Genomic DNA, 17,129 nt, shown 5'->3' with positions numbered 1-17,129 from the left:
ACTCCCAGCAAAAACCCTGGGGCTTAAGCCTAGCCGGGGCAGTGCACCTACACTGGCCGGCAGAGCCAGGAGCATGCTGCACCTTTGGAAGGCATTGGTCAGCATGTGCACTAGCTCTGTGTACTTGGGAACCCTAGCACGGCTTGTGTTTCTATAATCTCCCCCTGAATTTACCTTCAATACAGGGCGTTGGCTGTCGCATCCGAATCAATCCATAAAGTTCTATTCAGCATTTCTTACTGCGTGCTCGGGTAATACTGTCTCAGAAGCCTATTGGGGCTGTGTTTGCATGAGGAGAAAAGAGCATTGCCAAGGCCCCATCATGAGAAGGACTACGTACATGCCACGAAACCCCACATGCTTTCCTGGCAGCGTCCTCTGAAGCATGTGATTCAGAGCGATAAGTAAGATAGTTCTGAAGTTTTATCGCCCTGGTTGTGCACAGAGATGTGCATTTATTTTGCATGTTTCATTTTCCCAAGAGGACATCAGTGCAATGGTGATACTTCAGCACATCTCGGTGCCGTATGAACAGGGATACGCAGGCAACTCAGCAAACCCCATCCAGGCTCCCTGGCAAGGCTGGAAGATAAAGGGTGCCACCCCCCCAGACTGGCCAGGAGTGTACTGGAAACGGTATCAATCACCAGTGACTGTTGCAAGCAATCCAGGAGATTTTAACAGGTACAGTACAATTAATGACGTTAGGTCATGTTGGAAAAAAAAATCTCCCGGAATAGCTTCAGTCGGCGCTGGCAACCCTACCACTTCTGCAGTCACAAACTGGCAGTAAAACTGGTGCAGTTCTGTTCCCCATGCCGGGGACAGGCAGCGTTTGGGGCATGTATATCCCACATGGCGCTCGGCTCTGTTCAAGCCACCACAAAGCAGCTGCAAGAAGGCCAGGCTGGATAAGAGTCAGGGTGAGGGCTGAAGAGTGAACTGCTCTGTGGCTTCTCATGACACAGGTGGATCAGCAGAGCCAAGTGCAGCCTGACTGGGAGGATTTCTTTTCCTCACACTGCAGGCAGGGAAACTCCACGTCCTCTTATTCTTAATTGCTATTGCAGAAGCACCAATCACAGACCTGGACCCCGTTGTGCTAGGTGCTGTACAAACACACAACAAAAATATGGTCCCTGCTCCCAAAATCTGCCAGTCAAGATAACCTACAGCCCAGCCCTTGGACAGGAGTATTCTGCTATAATGTGTCCTTTTTCCCACCTGCCGACTGCTTCAATCAAAAATGGAGAAGGATTTTGAGAGAGGTGAGCGTCAGCATTTTTATTCCTGGAAACTGCTTCAAATAAAAGTTGATTTAAAAAAATAATAAAAAGAGGAAATTAGTGTGGGGAAAAGTTATTCTCAGCCCTAACAATGTCTAGTTTCCACAGTTTTATGGAAAAAGCCAAACATTTTACATTGTCTCCCCCCTGACCCCCTTGCTATAAAGCATTCAAGGAAGTTTTTGTAGGTGGGGAAACTTTATTTTATGCTGGAGAAAAGGCAGTTTTCCTAAGGGGAAAAACAAGTAAATTCACAACTTGCCTGGAGTTGTCATTTCAGCACTTTAACTGAAAGAAAATTGCTATCAACTGGAAATGGAATTGGAACCTGGGATCAAGAATGTCAAAAGTAGTTGCTTAAACGTGGTTTGTAAGAGCCTGTATCCATGCACACAGCTAAGGCGAGCAAGGATGGCCCAATGGTTAGGGGTACTAGCTAGGAACTGGGGAGACTTATGATCAGTTTACTGCTCTGCCATTGTCCCTATCAACACTGCAGCTGGGAGTCCGCTGCCTAGCCTGGGTAGAAGTGCTCAAACTAGCTCATTAACAATAGCAGCATGGACACTGCGGGACTGATGGGGGCTTGGACGCAGTGTGGATCCAAGCGTGGGTGGCCAGCCTGAGCCGCCGCCAGTGCTGCAACATCACTACTTGTGGTGCAGTAGCTCAAGCCGATCCAGTGCCAGTCTATGCAGGCTGGGAAGCTTGCTGCCAGCTGCATTGTAGAGAGACCTTCTGTGACCAACCACTTAGCTTCTCTGTGCCTCAGTTCCTCATCTGTAAAATGGGAATAATAGCACAGGCCTTGCTCACGGGCATGTGTTGGGAAGATAAATGCATTCAAGAGTGTGAGGTGCTCAGATACTGTGGGAGTGGGGAGCATACAAGTAAAGTTTCATCCTCAGAGAGTTTTGAACTCTGTGCGGGTCCTAGTGAGCAAGTCTCTGCCCCTGCCCTCCTCCCCCCTTTAACTCGAGCCTGTTAAAAGTTAATTTCAACCTTTCAGACTAAATTTGCGATGTTTTAATGGTGGAATTTAAGCCATGCCACTTAAAAATAGACATTTAAATGATGCTATCTAATTGTTGGAGCTGCCAGGGCGGATAATAAAACCACCCTCTTGAGCAAGTCTCTTTGAAGGTAATAAAACTTTGAACTGGTTTCTCTGTAGCCTGCAAGTTAGCCCATGTTTGAATGAATGACCATGGAGAAAGCTAGCTGAGAGACAGTACTTGAGTGTGTGGGAAGGGCAAAGGGCCTGTGCTGTGAGCCATGAAGGCATAAATACAAAGCCAGGCTAATCTCAAACGGAGAGGCTTAGGACAGAGTGAAGAAGGCACTGACAGAATGAGTTCAGTACTAAGGGGGCCAGGCTGTTCAGTGGAATAAAGTAAAGAATATCAGTTATTCATATAAACAAAAGTAAAACTACTTAGCTTCTGTCTTAAAGACAATGGGGTAAAATTGCAAAAGTGCTCAACCCTGGCCTAATTCTGTTCCCACTGCAATCAGTAATAATTCCTAGCTCTTAAATCTCAAAGCTCTTTACAAAGGAGGTTGGTATCATTATCTCCATGTCATAGATGAGGACACTGAGACAGAGAGAGGCCAAGTGGCTTGCCCAGGGTCACCCAGCAGGCCAGTGGCGGACCCAAGAATAGAGCCCAAATCACAGATGAGTGCTTTCTCCACCAGAGCACAGTGCTTCCCAATGGGAGTTGACTTCCAGCCAAGTGGTGTATGTGCACGCCCATTGACTTCAATGGGACATCTCATGGGCTAGAGTGCTTAGCCCTTTGCAGGATCAAGTCCACAGGAAAACATCAGAGATTTCCTGGAAGCTAAACTGATTACTAGGAGAGAGGATGGGATCTAGGGCCTATGGAAGCTTTTCTGGAAATGCTTTTGTCTCCATGAGCAGAACTGGGGCGAATTTAAGGGTTTGAATAGTTGGACGATGATGTAAAGAAGCAGGGTTTAAATGTGTTAGGTAGGGGACAGTGGTTATACAGAAAGACTTGACTCCATCTAAATCAAATTGAAGCCATTGTCTCTGAAAGCATGCTAGGACAGGGGATTTTATTTAAAGAAGCTTAGGAAAAGCTTGGGTGCAGAAGAACATTGAGGTTAGACAAGATCATGTGCTGGGGGTGTCAGTCAGGCAAAAGTAGCTAATAAAGGATAGGTGAGAAATTGCAGTTGAACTCTGAGGAGGAAATTAAGATCAGAAGAGGCTGAGATCCTGGACAAGTAACAGGGTTACGGACAAAGGAGTTAAATCAAAGTAGGCACAAGGCCAAAAGGAAAAGCTCTAAATGGTCAGATAGCAGTGTGCGAAGCTTAATAGCAAAATGTGATGAACGAAAATGCCTAGCAGTGGAAGAGGACCTTGAGATAAGCTTTTGTGAAATGGGTTGAATGACAAAAAAGATCAGTGGGATACTGGGATACCGGGCTATAAACAATACAGGAAAGACCAATTCAGCTGAAGGGATGGGAGACCAGTACTGTACCTAAAAGGATCCCTCAGGGCATGTCTACACTGTGATAAAAGACTCGTGGCTGGCCCAGGTCAGCCGACTTGGGCTTGAGCTGCAGGGTTATGAAACTGCGCTGTAGATGTTCAGGGTTGGGCGAGAGCCTAGGGTCTGAGACTGCACAAGGAGCCGTGGGGGAGGGCACTTAAAATCCAGGCTGTCTCCTCTGCCAGCTCCAGTGTTCTTTGTCGCAAGGCACAGACAGCTGGTTCATAACAATGTCACGATTCCTTTATTCAAACTTTACAAACACAGCTATGAGAGCTGCTGTGCCTGCCACACCCTGTTCTGACCCGGCAGAGAAGTGCCCTGTCTTCCCAATGCCAGCCACATTGCTGCTGAAAAGGGTTTTAGATTTGCTCCTGAGCTGGTGTAAATCTGTGTAAGATCCATAGTAACCGGGTGAAATGCTGTGACCTGTGTCATACAGGAGGTCAAACTAGATGATCTAATAGTCTCTTTAGGCCTTAAAATCAGGGGCATGATTTACTATAGGACAAAGGGAACAGTTGACCCCCTCTTCTGACTTTCCCTAGCTCTTTGTCAGCTCTTGCTGTGGTGTCTACCCTGGGCTTGAGGGGGTCACTGTGTGGCACACTGCGGGCCCTAATCACTGTATTGTCAGCACTGCCCTCTCTCCTCAGCAGCTGGACAGGCAGCAATTGTGCAGCTTACCCTGGAGCAAAGCGGGTCCTGATCCCTGTCCTAGGCTGCCCCCCCACCCCCATACTCCCTAGGATAGGACTGGTACACACACCCGTCCCCCACTTTGGCATGGGACTGGCCTGCTAATCCCACCCATGGACAGTCATGGATGGGGAGGCAGATACTAAGATTCTGATACAAGGAGACTTCCTCCCAAGAATTTTTCTGAAATGATGCCCTGCTTAAAATCTATGAATGTAGCCTGCTGTGAGCACAAATTTGACCGGAGTCAAAGCAGCAACTAGAACAAAAAATAAATTACAAAACCAAATAGAAATATGAATCATTTCATGATTTTAAAAAGAAATCAAGCAGGAAAATAAAACAGCATTGTGTCAATGCACAAGAACCAGAAAATTAAACCAGTCTGTTTCATCACTCAAGTGGAGCAAAGTGGGGGATACCCCCCCAGCATAAGGGTATCAAGTACATTAAATGTTTTAAAAGAATCTTTTTATTCAATGCTTTGAGTTGTTAGCAAGGAATTTTGCGTGTCTTAATATAAGCTTTATTTTATTCTATTCTGATGGTGTCCCTTTTCAGGACTCTGGACAAACTGCTAGGCTGTCAGAGGAGAAATTGATAATATTTATATGGGCCAGAATCAAGTACAGTTTATTTCTCTTGTTCAAGTGCCCCAGACAGACCTCCCTGCATGGCTGTGTGATGACTGGCCAACTTTCAAGTCTGCAGCAACTAAGGTAAAATAGAGAAATACAGGCAGCCCCTACGTTTCTGACAGAAGCAAGTAAATAACAACTTATCAAGCAATATATTTAAACTATACATTTACAATGACAGGCTTCTGGATTTCAGTGCGCAATATTTAAGGCAGCAGAAGATAATTTCCTTAGGGTTCCTGTCACCGGCTGATGCTGATTGCCTATTCTGAAATAATGTGAGGAATGGATTGAGATATTCATGACAGTAGGTGGACTAATGGAATTCTGTGACTATTTAAAATGTGCAGGAGTTTGTTATAAGACTGTAATAGAAATGTCACTTGCCCTGATGGGAGTAGGGAGGGAGGGAGGGGCAGGGGGAAAGCTGTCAATGAATAATAATGAAGTTATTTAAATGCCAACTTTCTCACAAACATTTTACAAAATATGAATTATTCTAGATGTTTTTAGCTAGTTTGGTCATAATTTACACAGAGAAGTCAGATTCAGACCCTTTTGGATGTTTGGTGCTATTTAATTATTGTCGGGTCATTTGGCTGGGTAAAAATTAAAAGTGTCTTGCTGGCCGCATGCAAAAAATAAGTTTGATTTCAGATAAACATTAAAGAGTCTCATTCTAAATATACATTGGTACAAATCAGGACTGACTTCCCTGAAGCTAATGAAATTAGTATGGTGCAAAATGGGTGTCCGTCAGATCAGGAACAAGCCAAATATTCTGTCTCTGAATATTAAACTTTTACAATTGAGTATCTGAATTCCAGTAGCAACTACTATGTGTTAGTGTAACCTCCAGTAATGGCTTGTCTGCATGGGAAAGTTGCACTGCTTTAATTAAAGAGCTAAGTCTCCATCCAGCCTATGGTTGCCTGGTCAAAAAGGGACCCTGGCAGCTCCGGCCAGCACCGCTGACCGGGCCGTTAAAAGTTCAGTCAGTGGTACAGCAGGGCTAAGGCAGGCTCCCTGCCTGTTGTGAATCTGTGTGGCTCCCGGAAGCAGCGGCTTGTGCCCCCTCCAGCTCCCAGGCGTAGGGGCAGGCTGGGGGCTCTGTGCTGCCCCATCCCAAGCACCACCCCCTCAGCTCCCATTGGCCGGGAAATGTGGCCAATGAGAGCTGTAGGGGTGGTACTTGTGGATGGGGCAGCGCACAGAGCCACCCGGCTGTGCCATAGAAGCCAGAGGGAGGATGTGCCACTGCTTCCGGCAGTCGCCTGAGTTAAGGGCTGCCCAGAGCCTGCACCCCTGACCCCCTCCCACACTCCGACCTCCTGCCCCAGCCCTGATCCCCCTCCCACCCGCTGAACCCCTCACTCCCAGCCTAGAGCCACCTCCTGCACCCCAAACTGCTCAGCCCCACCCCAAAGCCTGCACCCCTGCCGGAGCCCTCACACCCCCACACCCCAACCCACTGCCTCAGCCCCGAGCTCTCTTCTGTACCCTGAACTCCTCATTTCTGACCCCACCCAGGAGCATGCACCCCCAGCCACAGCCCTCATCCCCTCCCGCACCCCAACCCCCCTGAGCTAGCCCTGTGAAAATGAACAATTGAATGATGGTGGGGAGTATGAGCGACAGAGGGGAGGATGGAGTGAGCAGGGAGGCCTTGGAGGAGGGGTGGGGCTGGGGGTGGGGCAAGGGTGTTTGGTTTTGTGTGAGTAGCAAATTGGCAACCCTAATCCTGCCGACTCGCTCAAAAACCACAAAGCCCCTTCTGTTGAAGTCCGTGGGAGTCTTGAACTGCTTGCAGTGCCTCCATTCTATCTGTCCCGTAAGCAAATGGAAGATTTTATGGCTACCAGTCCAGCTGTCCTGCACACCTACATAGTAAGGGGAATATGGAGCCTTGACAATAGTGGCCTCCTCTGGGCAGGGATAGAGCAGCCGCATCCCAAGAGCTTATCCAGGCACACTTAACATTTCACACATGGAATAAAGCACTGCCTTCCCAGGATGCAGGTGGCAGTCTTGACCTCCATTCAGTGCTGCAGAGGTCAAAATATACTCCAGTTCAGTGTGTTATTTAAGCATGTGGGTACTGTTAAGCATGTGAGTTGTCCAGATAGAGTTAATCAAATATTATTTACCATTTTCCTCCCAGTCAACAAAATGGCTTTTTAACAAAAGAGAAAGTTTTGTGACAATTAATGCTTTTTTGTCAAAATTTGTCATAATTTCAACCGCAAAAGCCCCAAACAAAACCCTTTTTGTTTTCCAATGTAAACTTGAAACATGTTGTCTTCTAAGCTTTTTGCAGAAGATCATATTTTTTTCTGACCAGCTTTAGTCAGTGAGTCTACTGTTGCGTTTAAATTTATGCATGTGTTTAAATACAATGTTCACTTGGAACCGTGGTTGGTATATAATTTAAATATTGCAGTAAAGAAAGAAAGCCTTGTTTTTCTGCCCAGGGCTAATTCTTCTATAATTGCAGTTGGTCCGTTTTTTCCCATTAGAACAGTTTTCTGTCAGAAAATGCTGATTCAGCTAAATCAAAACATTCTATGGGGATGTATCCATGTTGATGAAATTTTTGATAGAAAGTTATTGAAAAAATTCATTTTGATAAGGTTGAAGCATCTTGTTTTGACTTTATCATTTTGCTTCTGTTATAATGTAACAAGGGGAAACAATACAGTCAACATGAAAAGTTCTGTCCATATAGACAAGAAACATTTAGACAAAGTCAAAAGAAGTTTCAGTTTTTCTGATATATAATTTTTGTTCCACATGAAATTTTGAATGTTCATGTTGACTTGGGAATGAAGAAAAAAATCAGGATTTCCAGCAAAACAGAATTCTAGGTTCTGACCAGCTCTGTATGTACACCTCTACCCCGATATAACGCAACTCAATATAACACGAATTTGGATATAACGTGGTAAAGCAGTGCTTCGGGGGTGGGGGCAGGGCTGTGCACTCCAGCAGCTCAAATCAAGTTTGATATAATGCGGTTTCACCTATAACACGATAAGATTTTTTGGCTCCTGAGGACAGCATTATGTCAAGGAAGGGGTGTACTATTTAGTACATGTATAGAAAAGAAGGGCAGCATTCAAATGGCATGAGAGGAACAGGAAAAAACAGATGCAAATAAGAGACATCTAACTATGTTTTTTGGAGTGTGCGATTATTAGTCATTTAGGGCAGAATCACGAAAAGCGTGGATTATGGATAAGATTGAAATCAGATGCTAGCTCCTTTGATCACTTGCATATTTGTTCATCTGCAAAACATCTTGTTTTTTTCCCCAAGCTTTCTACTATTTCTAGTGCTGTTATAGATGTTGACAGAAGCACTCGCTTCCATATGTAGATAATGTTACCTTATAAATAAAGCCATGAATGCAAAATAATTGTCTGGAGAGTCAGAAGAAATGGCTAGTAATTCTGAATATAAGATTATTACTTACAATAGACTTGAAACATCTGTTTCATGGTTGGTTTTTTGTTTTGTCTTGTTTTGCTGTGTGGCTTTTTGTTTTTAATATCTTTATAATAAAATGTATGCAGTGAATTCTCCTGGCAATGTTCCTGGTGCCACTCTATCAAAATAAATGAGATTACATTAGTGCAATTAAAGAGAGACATTAACGCATTATTCAATATACAGATTCCTAACACTCTGAGCCAAATTCTGCCCTTTGGTAACTTATACTCTTTCATCTTTACTGATAATCTCAGTTTAAATAGAGGCAGAATGTGGTGCCACACACAGTGCGACAGAAATATCAATAAAGAGCATATGCAAATCTTGGCCACGAGGATGCAGTGTTAAGAAATGGCTAGTGTAACAGATGGAAGCCAGGAGTTCAGGATTCTGTTGTACTCTACCTACTGTGTATGGCTCCCAGCACCATAGCATTACAGCATCTCCCATACGTTCAAAAGTAGAACTAACAGTAATGATACCCCTCTTTCTTCCTTCTCAGCCCATAGGCGAAATCGTTTGTGTGGGGTGTGCATGTGTGAGAAAAGATCATAGATATATAAGTTTAGTCACTAACACGAGGTCATGGTCATGCTTATCTCTTTGTGAGAGTGCTAGTTTAGGCCCAGTTATGTCCTGTTGTCGCAAGCCACCTCCGACTTGCCGATGGCATCATTGTTCTGGTGGAATGTTGCTGTCTTGGGAGTGCACAGTGATGGAGGATGGGGGAGTCTTTGGCCAATCCCGTGAAAGGCTTTGAATCCAGCAAGCTTCATCTGGATTCTGTGGGGGACCAGTGTAGAGAGTGGCACACTAGGGTAACCTGCTTATGTTGACCTGGGTTGCTAAGCAGTGAAGAGGCTGCATTTTGTACCAGTTGGAGCTTTTTTCTGGGTGTGTTGTTTAGTTAGAGCTAGTGGGAACAGTTTTGCCAGAATAGACTGAACTGAAATGTTTTTCAGAGCGATATCAATTTTGACAAAAACACAGAGAGAGAGAGTGAGAGAGAGAGAGAGAGAGAGAGAGAGAAAACACATATGCCTACTTGCTATGTAGCCTGGGGGTTAGGACACTGATTAGGATGAAAAACTCTGCTATGAATCAGGCAGAGCAAAGACTTGGAACCTGGTTCTTCCACATCCCAGGACAGTATTCTATCAAAATATAATTGCCTAATTAAGAAGCTTGTGTTTTGATCCCCAAACAGACACTTTGACACAATTCCGGTTTTTGCAAAAAAAATGTGAAAGGTTTTGTTTTCATTAAAATGTGGAATTAAAACAAATTTTGAAACCTTGAAGGTTGCTGTGAAATGGAATTGCCATCTTCTGGTCAGCCCTAGGTTTAATTCCTAGATATAATGAGATGTAATAGCCAAACCTGGAGATCATAGATGTTAGTAGCCAGGCATCAGAATGATGGGAAGCGATCTTCTGGCCCTCTGCAAATGGAAGTAGAAGTTTTTAGTGATACATCCATGCCTTACAATGACAACATTTGTGACAGTAGTGTGTTTGTTTTAAAGGCGCACGTTCTTCTTTTAAAATACTTATGCTTGTCCAGAAACCCGTTGCATTCTTCTGTGCTATATAGTCCCAACCAGTACTAAGTGTTCTTCCATCAGCTACCACATTCTTCTAGATACTAGTAGATAATTATTTTAAACAGGATCCACATAATGAATTGAATCTTTTGCTAATAATTGATCTCTGTTCCAGTCAAGCATCAGAATAGAGTTCTTGGCTACATTAAACAGCCTTAAATGTTTTTTTTATTTGTCCTCTTTAAGAACAGATAGCTGATGTCTCTGTTGGCAACATTGGTATCAAAGATACTTTTAAAAGAAGCACATCAATTTGTAGGGTTGTTAAGCTTTTTTTTTAACCATCCTCTTTTTTTTTTCTTTTCACACAACAAGCCCAACAAGAACTGTAATACTCATGTTGTTGGGCTTTCATAAAGGAAATCAGTGGCTTTCACTCTGAGAACACATTGTTTTTACTAAGCAACAGCACTTGGCCGCGCCTGGAAAGGATGCAGTATCTTATGTAAAAAAAAAAGAACTTGAGTGAGCTTATAATATACTGAAGTGGTAACTTAGCCCCTCACTCTCAGTTATTTGGCATTTAACAATAATTATCATCATCTCCTCTTCTATTGAGAATTAATGTTTCTTATTGAACATGTTTATTTTAAAGTGCAGTGAGAAGATGCCGTTTTAATGTTTTCTAATCCGATTTAAATGCAAATGTTAACCACTCACATGATGCTGTGTGTACATAATTAAGCATCATTATATACTACATGAATCATTCAAAAAGCTCCAGAGAGCCATTCCACTATGTAAAACATAAGCTTTACATTGAAAAGCAGCCAAGTGGTTTGTGCCTTTTTTGATTAAGTATTTGTACTTATTAAAGCTCTCCTTTGATTTATAGGTCAATAGATTACGGGACAACATATGAGAAACTGAACGATAAGGTTGGCCTGAAGACTATTTTGAGCTACCTGTACGTCTGCCCAACCAACAAGCGCAAGGTAAGTGAGAATACGTTTGGCGTCTTGTTAGTTTATGATATGACTTCTGCCTTGACTGGTTAATCTTCATCCATTCCCTAAATATTCATTACTGCTAATATAAGTACTATGGACCAGATCCCGTGTTTGTGTAAATTGGCGTAGCTCTATTGAAGTAAATGCCGGTTTATAACAGCTGAGGATCTGGGGCTGTGATTTATCTACAAGACATGGCTGGGCATAAAAGGTATCACGCATCCAATCATATTTATACCGTCTGGCTGGAGATGATTTCATTGTTTAGAAGGGGAGAGACTCGTTAAGATGTTAGGATCTCTGGACGCCAGATTGCATGTAAGGTTATTTGCCTTGAAAGTTCTCCCATTAGCCAGCTGAACAGGATCTGACAAAATCCTGAAGAGATAATGCTCCCAAAGCCCAAAAGGTTTTAATTAGGCAAGCACCCCACTGAGTTACAATTTAGTGAGAGTTTGTAATGCCGGCATGCTTGTAAAAGCCAGAGGCTACCTTTTCTTCTGTAAATTTCTGACGGGGTCTCTTGCTGTATGGAAATACAAGGCACAGGATATGAAGAAGTAGGGTGATTATTGGGAATAATGTTCTAGATTGTCCCACACAGACCCCTGATTAAAGAGGACCCCCCAGGCAGAGTCTCCCTCAAATTCTGTATTAAGCAAGGTTTCTGCTGTCTCCGTGGTACCATTCACCCCCTCTCTGCAGACCCTGCTGCCCCATCTCAGCCTGTTGCGTGTGACCTTTTAGACTTCTTGCTTTTTGAGCCAAGGACTTCATTTTCCTCTGCACTTGAAAAGCATGAAACTGAGACAATGCATATGGATTGGGAATTTCCATGCAGTATACACAGGATATATGCCTGCATAAGAAAAAAGACCAGGAACACCAGTATTCTCGATCTTAAAGTCCGGGAACAGTTGTTCAAGGATTGTTCATTTGGAGTGAAATTTTGCCCCTTGTGCAGAATGCCAGTACAAGGCTAGGTACCAAGAACTATTTAATCCCTTAGGACTTCTTCCTCCCACAGCATGGGTGATAAATTAGGGTGGGATCCTGTCTGTAGGGCTTAACTGAGATTTAAATATTGCATAGGCTTCTTGCTGGCCCTTTGCAAAGTAGCGAATTTCACCTTTATTACGCACTTGTGCTGAAGTGAGGGACTGAAAGGTTGTATGTAGTAGTGGCAGAAATGATCATTTGGGTGATCTGGTTTGACTCCCTGCATTTTATATAACTACCTTTCCCACAAATGACTTCTGTGACCTATTTTGTGCCATAGAGAAGTTACCATTGGCACCGGCTAAGTTCCCTTGAGGCGGCATGCGTTTCCATCTTTTGAAAATATTCAGAGTTTTAAGTCTATGAATAGCTCTAGCGTGCTCGTTTGAAGTCTGACTCATCCATGTTTTGCATTCATCAACCACATTCTGGTTTTCCACATTATACATTGAATTGTCTGTCTGTGACTTGAGCACAGGGGGTAAACACCACTTCCAAATAAACAGAGAAGAATGATGGATATGAAGTTGACTTGAAACTCATGCTTACCCAGGATGTCCATGTAGTCTGAATAGAACCTCCATAGACACCAGTTTTTGTACAGTGTGCCATTGATACTCTGGTAGATCTTACTCAGGTAACTTTTCATCCCCTAACTAAAATGGAATTTGCAAATTAAGGTCTCAATCCTGCAAACACGTCCATACATGAGTAACTTTATGCACTGCGTCACCCCACGGATTTTAACGAGATTACACATGCAAGTAAAATTACTCATGTGAAGACATGTTTGCAGAACTGGAGCCTAATTCAGGTTATTTTAGTTTAAATGATCCTAGTTTCTATGCCTCATGGACAAGCTTGACAAGTGTACCATTAGCAGTACTTTTAGACTACATCTACACATGAAGGTGGCGGTGTGATTCCCAGCTCAAGCAGACATAATCACCCTAGCTGTCTTTGAGCTGGCATGCTCAAAATAGTCGTATAGCTTTGGAAGCATGGGCAGCTGTGAGCAGTGACATGGGCTATATGGTTGCCAGGTGTTTGGTTTTCGACTGGAACACCTAATTAAAAAGGGACCCTGGTGGCTCTGGTCAGCACTGCTGACTGGGCTATTAAAAGTCTGACTGGTGATGCAGAGAGGAAAGCAGGCTCCCTGCCCACATCTTCATGGCTCCTAGGAAATAGCCGGCTTGTCTAGCTTTTAGGCAGAGGGGCAACCAGGGAGGGTTCATGCACTGCCCCTGTCCACAGGTGCCACCCCTGGCGCTAGCTCTGTAGCTCCCATTGGCTGAGAACCACAGCACACAGAGCTTCCCTGGTTGTGCCTCTGTCTAGGAGCTGGAGGGACATGTCGCCGCTTCCTGGGAGCAACCAGATGTCAGCGCCACCTGACGCCCACATCCTGAACCCTACCCTACAACCTTGCCCTACCCCAGAGCCTGCACTGCCAGCCCAGAGCCTGTACCCCCTCCTATACCCCAACCCCCTGCCTCAGCCTGGTGAAAATGAGCAAGTGTGGGAGAGAGCTAGTGACAGGAGGGGGGATGGAGTGAGTGGGGGGGTGAGGCCTCAGGGAAGGGATGGGGCAAGAATGTTCGATTTGCTGCAATTAGACAGTTGGCAACCCTAATGGGCTACCCTCCCTGAGTACATACCCCTGGGATCCAGGCAGGTTTGTACTTGGGGTGGCTAGCCCAGGTTGCCACTCACCTCACTGTTCACATACAAAATGGGAAATAACTGCCAAGGAAGGAGTACTGCAGGAAGGGATCTGGGAGTCATAGTGGATTACAAGCTAAATATGAGTCAACAGTGTAATACTATTGCAAAGAAAAACAAACTTCATTCTGGGATGTATTAGCAGGAGTATTGTAAGCAAGACACGAGAAGTAATTCTTCTGCTCTACTCTGTGCTGATTAGGCCTCAACTGGAGTATTGTGTCCAGTTCTGGGCGTGACATTTCAGGAAAGATGTGAACAAATTGGAGATAGTTCAGAGAAGAGCAACAAAAATGATTAAATGTCTAGAAAACATGACCTATGAGGGAAGAGTGAATAAACTGGGTTTGTTTAGTCTGGAGAAGAGAAGACTGAGAGGGGACATACAGTTTTCAAGTACATAAAAGGTTGTTATAAGGAGGAGGGAGAAAGTTTGTTCTTCTTAACCTCCAAGGATAGGACAAGAAGCAATGGGCTTAAATTGCAGCAAGGGCGGTTTAGGTTGGACTTTAGGAAAAACTTCCTAACTGTCAGAATGGTTAAGCACTGGAATAAATTGCCTAGGTAGTTTGTGGAATCTCCACCATTGGGGATTTTTAAGAGCAGGTTAGACAAACACCTGTCGGGGATGGTCTAGGTAATACTTAGTCCTGTCCTGAGTGCAGGGGACTGGACTAGATGACCTCTCAAGGTCCCTTCCAGTTCTATGATTCTACGCTACTATGGCTACCCTACTATTTTTAGCATGCTAACTCAATGAGAGTTAGCACAAGTATGGCTTCGTGAGTGGGGAATCACATCCCCAACTCCAAATGTAGGCCTAGCCTTTGTTCTGTATGTTTGCAGTAAGAGAGGTTTGAGTTAGATATTAGGGAAAACTTTCTAACTCTCAGGCTAGGTAATCACTGGAACAGGTTACCTAGGGAGGCTATGGAATCCCTATCACTGGAGGTTTTTAAGAACAGGCTAGACAAACACCTGTTGAGGTGGTCTAAGTATACCTGGTCCTGCCTTAGAATGGATGGGAGGTGGGTGGACTAGATGACCTCTTGCAGTCCCATCCAGCCCTATTTTCTTATGAGTCTGTGATACTGTCCATTTTGATGTTTGGGACATGGTTGCTTTAAGAAGAATAGGGAAGGACAAGGCGGCTTTAGGGAGGAGAGATGCATGGAGCTTGGGATTTTGACAGCTGTTCTGTTAGTGCTGCGGGTGGTCTCTCTTTTGCAAGTTTGTGTGAAAGCAAAATTGCTACTTGGATGCTGACCTTTGAGCTGTGCATGGATGCACAACAGGGGATTTAGGATGTAGAGAATCTCTCCTTCCTCACTCCAATGGACTGAGTGTTTGCATTGTTTGAGTGATTGCTGGAAGACCCATAAAGAAGACTGATCTACCCTGGCTGCTGAAGAGCTACCTGATTAATGTAGGATACTTAACTAAATTGCTAAGATTTCAAAAAATCAGGCTGGATAATGAGATCTTGATTTAAAAAAAAAAAAACACAGGCTTGTAGCTTTCCTAGTCCCACAAAGGAGTTCAACACAAATTATTGAATCTGAGTGCAGTACTTGGAGAGAGGCTGATGACTGACTGTTCTTGGACATTTAACGTAATGGAAGCAGAGAGGGGGGTCCTAGCCATTTAAATCACGATTTTGATTGTTAAATGGAAATGAAAAGAATGTTCAGCTGCAGATAAATGGGGCTCTCAGGGTCGCCTTTTGAAATGCTGATAGATTTAAGAAACATGGTAGGACAATGAAGGTCTTTACAAATGGTGAGAAAATCAATAACGTTGACACAGCAGTATATTTGTGTACAATTTCTTTCCTTGCACTGTGATATTTTCCAATGAAATAGGCATTTGATATATGTAGAAAGGGATGTGCTTGAATAAAACCTGGATCTAGGCCCATTAAAAAGTTCTTTTATGATATATTTTTTCCCCAAATGAGTTATCGCTGAGAAATAAAAATCTCATTGAATAATAAAATATTAATACTTTGCACTGGTATCATGAAAGTCCTCCAGTGGTCTCAAAGTGGGTCTGTTGCTGATTCTCCCTTGGAAACTTGAGCCAAGATTTTCAAAAGTTACTAGAGATTTTGGGCATCTCTGCTTTGGTACATTCAACTTGACATGCCTTTAAAAGACCTGCTTTTCAGAAGGTAGATGCTTAAGATGAATTCTGAAAATCAGGGCCCATTGGAATTATTATTGACTTATTAACACAGGGTGCCACCATGACACCAAATCAGCCATAAATTCCTTTCTTAAATCCAAAGGCCAAATTATAGTTATACAATTTATTTTAAACATGTCTAAAAAGCCTAAATAATAAGCAGTTATTATTAGCCATGCAGTAACAAATTCATAAGCACTTGATTAAAATACAAAAGGCCTAGACCCAGGGTTGCTTAAACCCATGCTGACTAGCTCCAACTGGATAGGCAGGAACCAGTAATGAACACTTTTAAAAGGTTGTCTTCTGATACTCTTTAACAAACAAGTGATGTCATTGCCAATGGCTAGCTTTAGGTAAGAACCAGTCTGGGGCAGCTTGGGATTGACCCCTTTCTTGGCCTTGAGTAGACATGATTTTATGAATGGGCTCCTTCTTTGACACATTGGTATGTCAAAGGTTACTACCAGTTCACAGATCAGCTCTTCTTTATTGTTAAACTAGTTAGAACTGTTCCTGATAATGAGAGGCTTCTCTTTTCTCAGCAACCAAACTTTGAGCTCAGCATTTGCCCCAAAACTAATCTTGCCAGATGCCACATAAATTCAAAAATTAGAAGCAATCATTTTCAAGGCCTTGTTACATTTCCCCGCTTTATATTCAAAGGCTTTCCATGGCTGATAAAAACCTCTTTGTTTTACTTAAACTGCAAAACACATCTACTTTCCTTTATTCCTACAGGGTCCAGTGCTTAATTTGTCATAAAAGAGGTGCTGGGGCTCAGGCGGATAGTTGCCAGGGCACTAGCAATTTTTTAAAAAATTTTCATAATTGATGTGGCAACCCCAGAAGTGCCGGAGCTATGAACTGCCAAGTCCACAGGTGCTGGGGCTATGAATTGCCAAGCTTAGAAGTGCTGGGGCTGTGAACTGCAAAGCCCTGGCAGAAATTAAGCACTGAAGGGCCCCTCTAAAACATCTCAAGATGGAGGCACCTATAATCACTAGTCACGTCTGAAAATCTTGATG

At 43.5% G+C, this 17,129-nt stretch overlaps 1 protein-coding gene across 1 annotated transcript in view; it reads left to right on the top strand.

The window, feature by feature from the left end:
- The window catches only part of LOC115655346 (VPS10 domain-containing receptor SorCS1-like), a gene marked incomplete at its 5' end in the record, with an annotated part of 426,699 nt that overhangs the window by 174,617 nt on the left and 234,953 nt on the right, over positions 1-17,129 (top strand). The window contains one exon of the mRNA XM_030570701.1: positions 11,079-11,178. Coding sequence (XP_030426561.1) covers positions 11,079-11,178 — 100 coding nt within the window. The remainder of the gene's footprint in view (positions 1-11,078; positions 11,179-17,129) is intronic.

The sequence above is a fragment of the Gopherus evgoodei genome, chromosome 7, assembly GCF_007399415.2.
Source record: "Gopherus evgoodei ecotype Sinaloan lineage chromosome 7, rGopEvg1_v1.p, whole genome shotgun sequence".
NCBI lineage: Eukaryota > Metazoa > Chordata > Testudines > Testudinidae > Gopherus > Gopherus evgoodei.
Note: the sequence above shows the minus strand (reverse complement) of the source record. Positions and strands in the feature narration are given on the sequence as shown.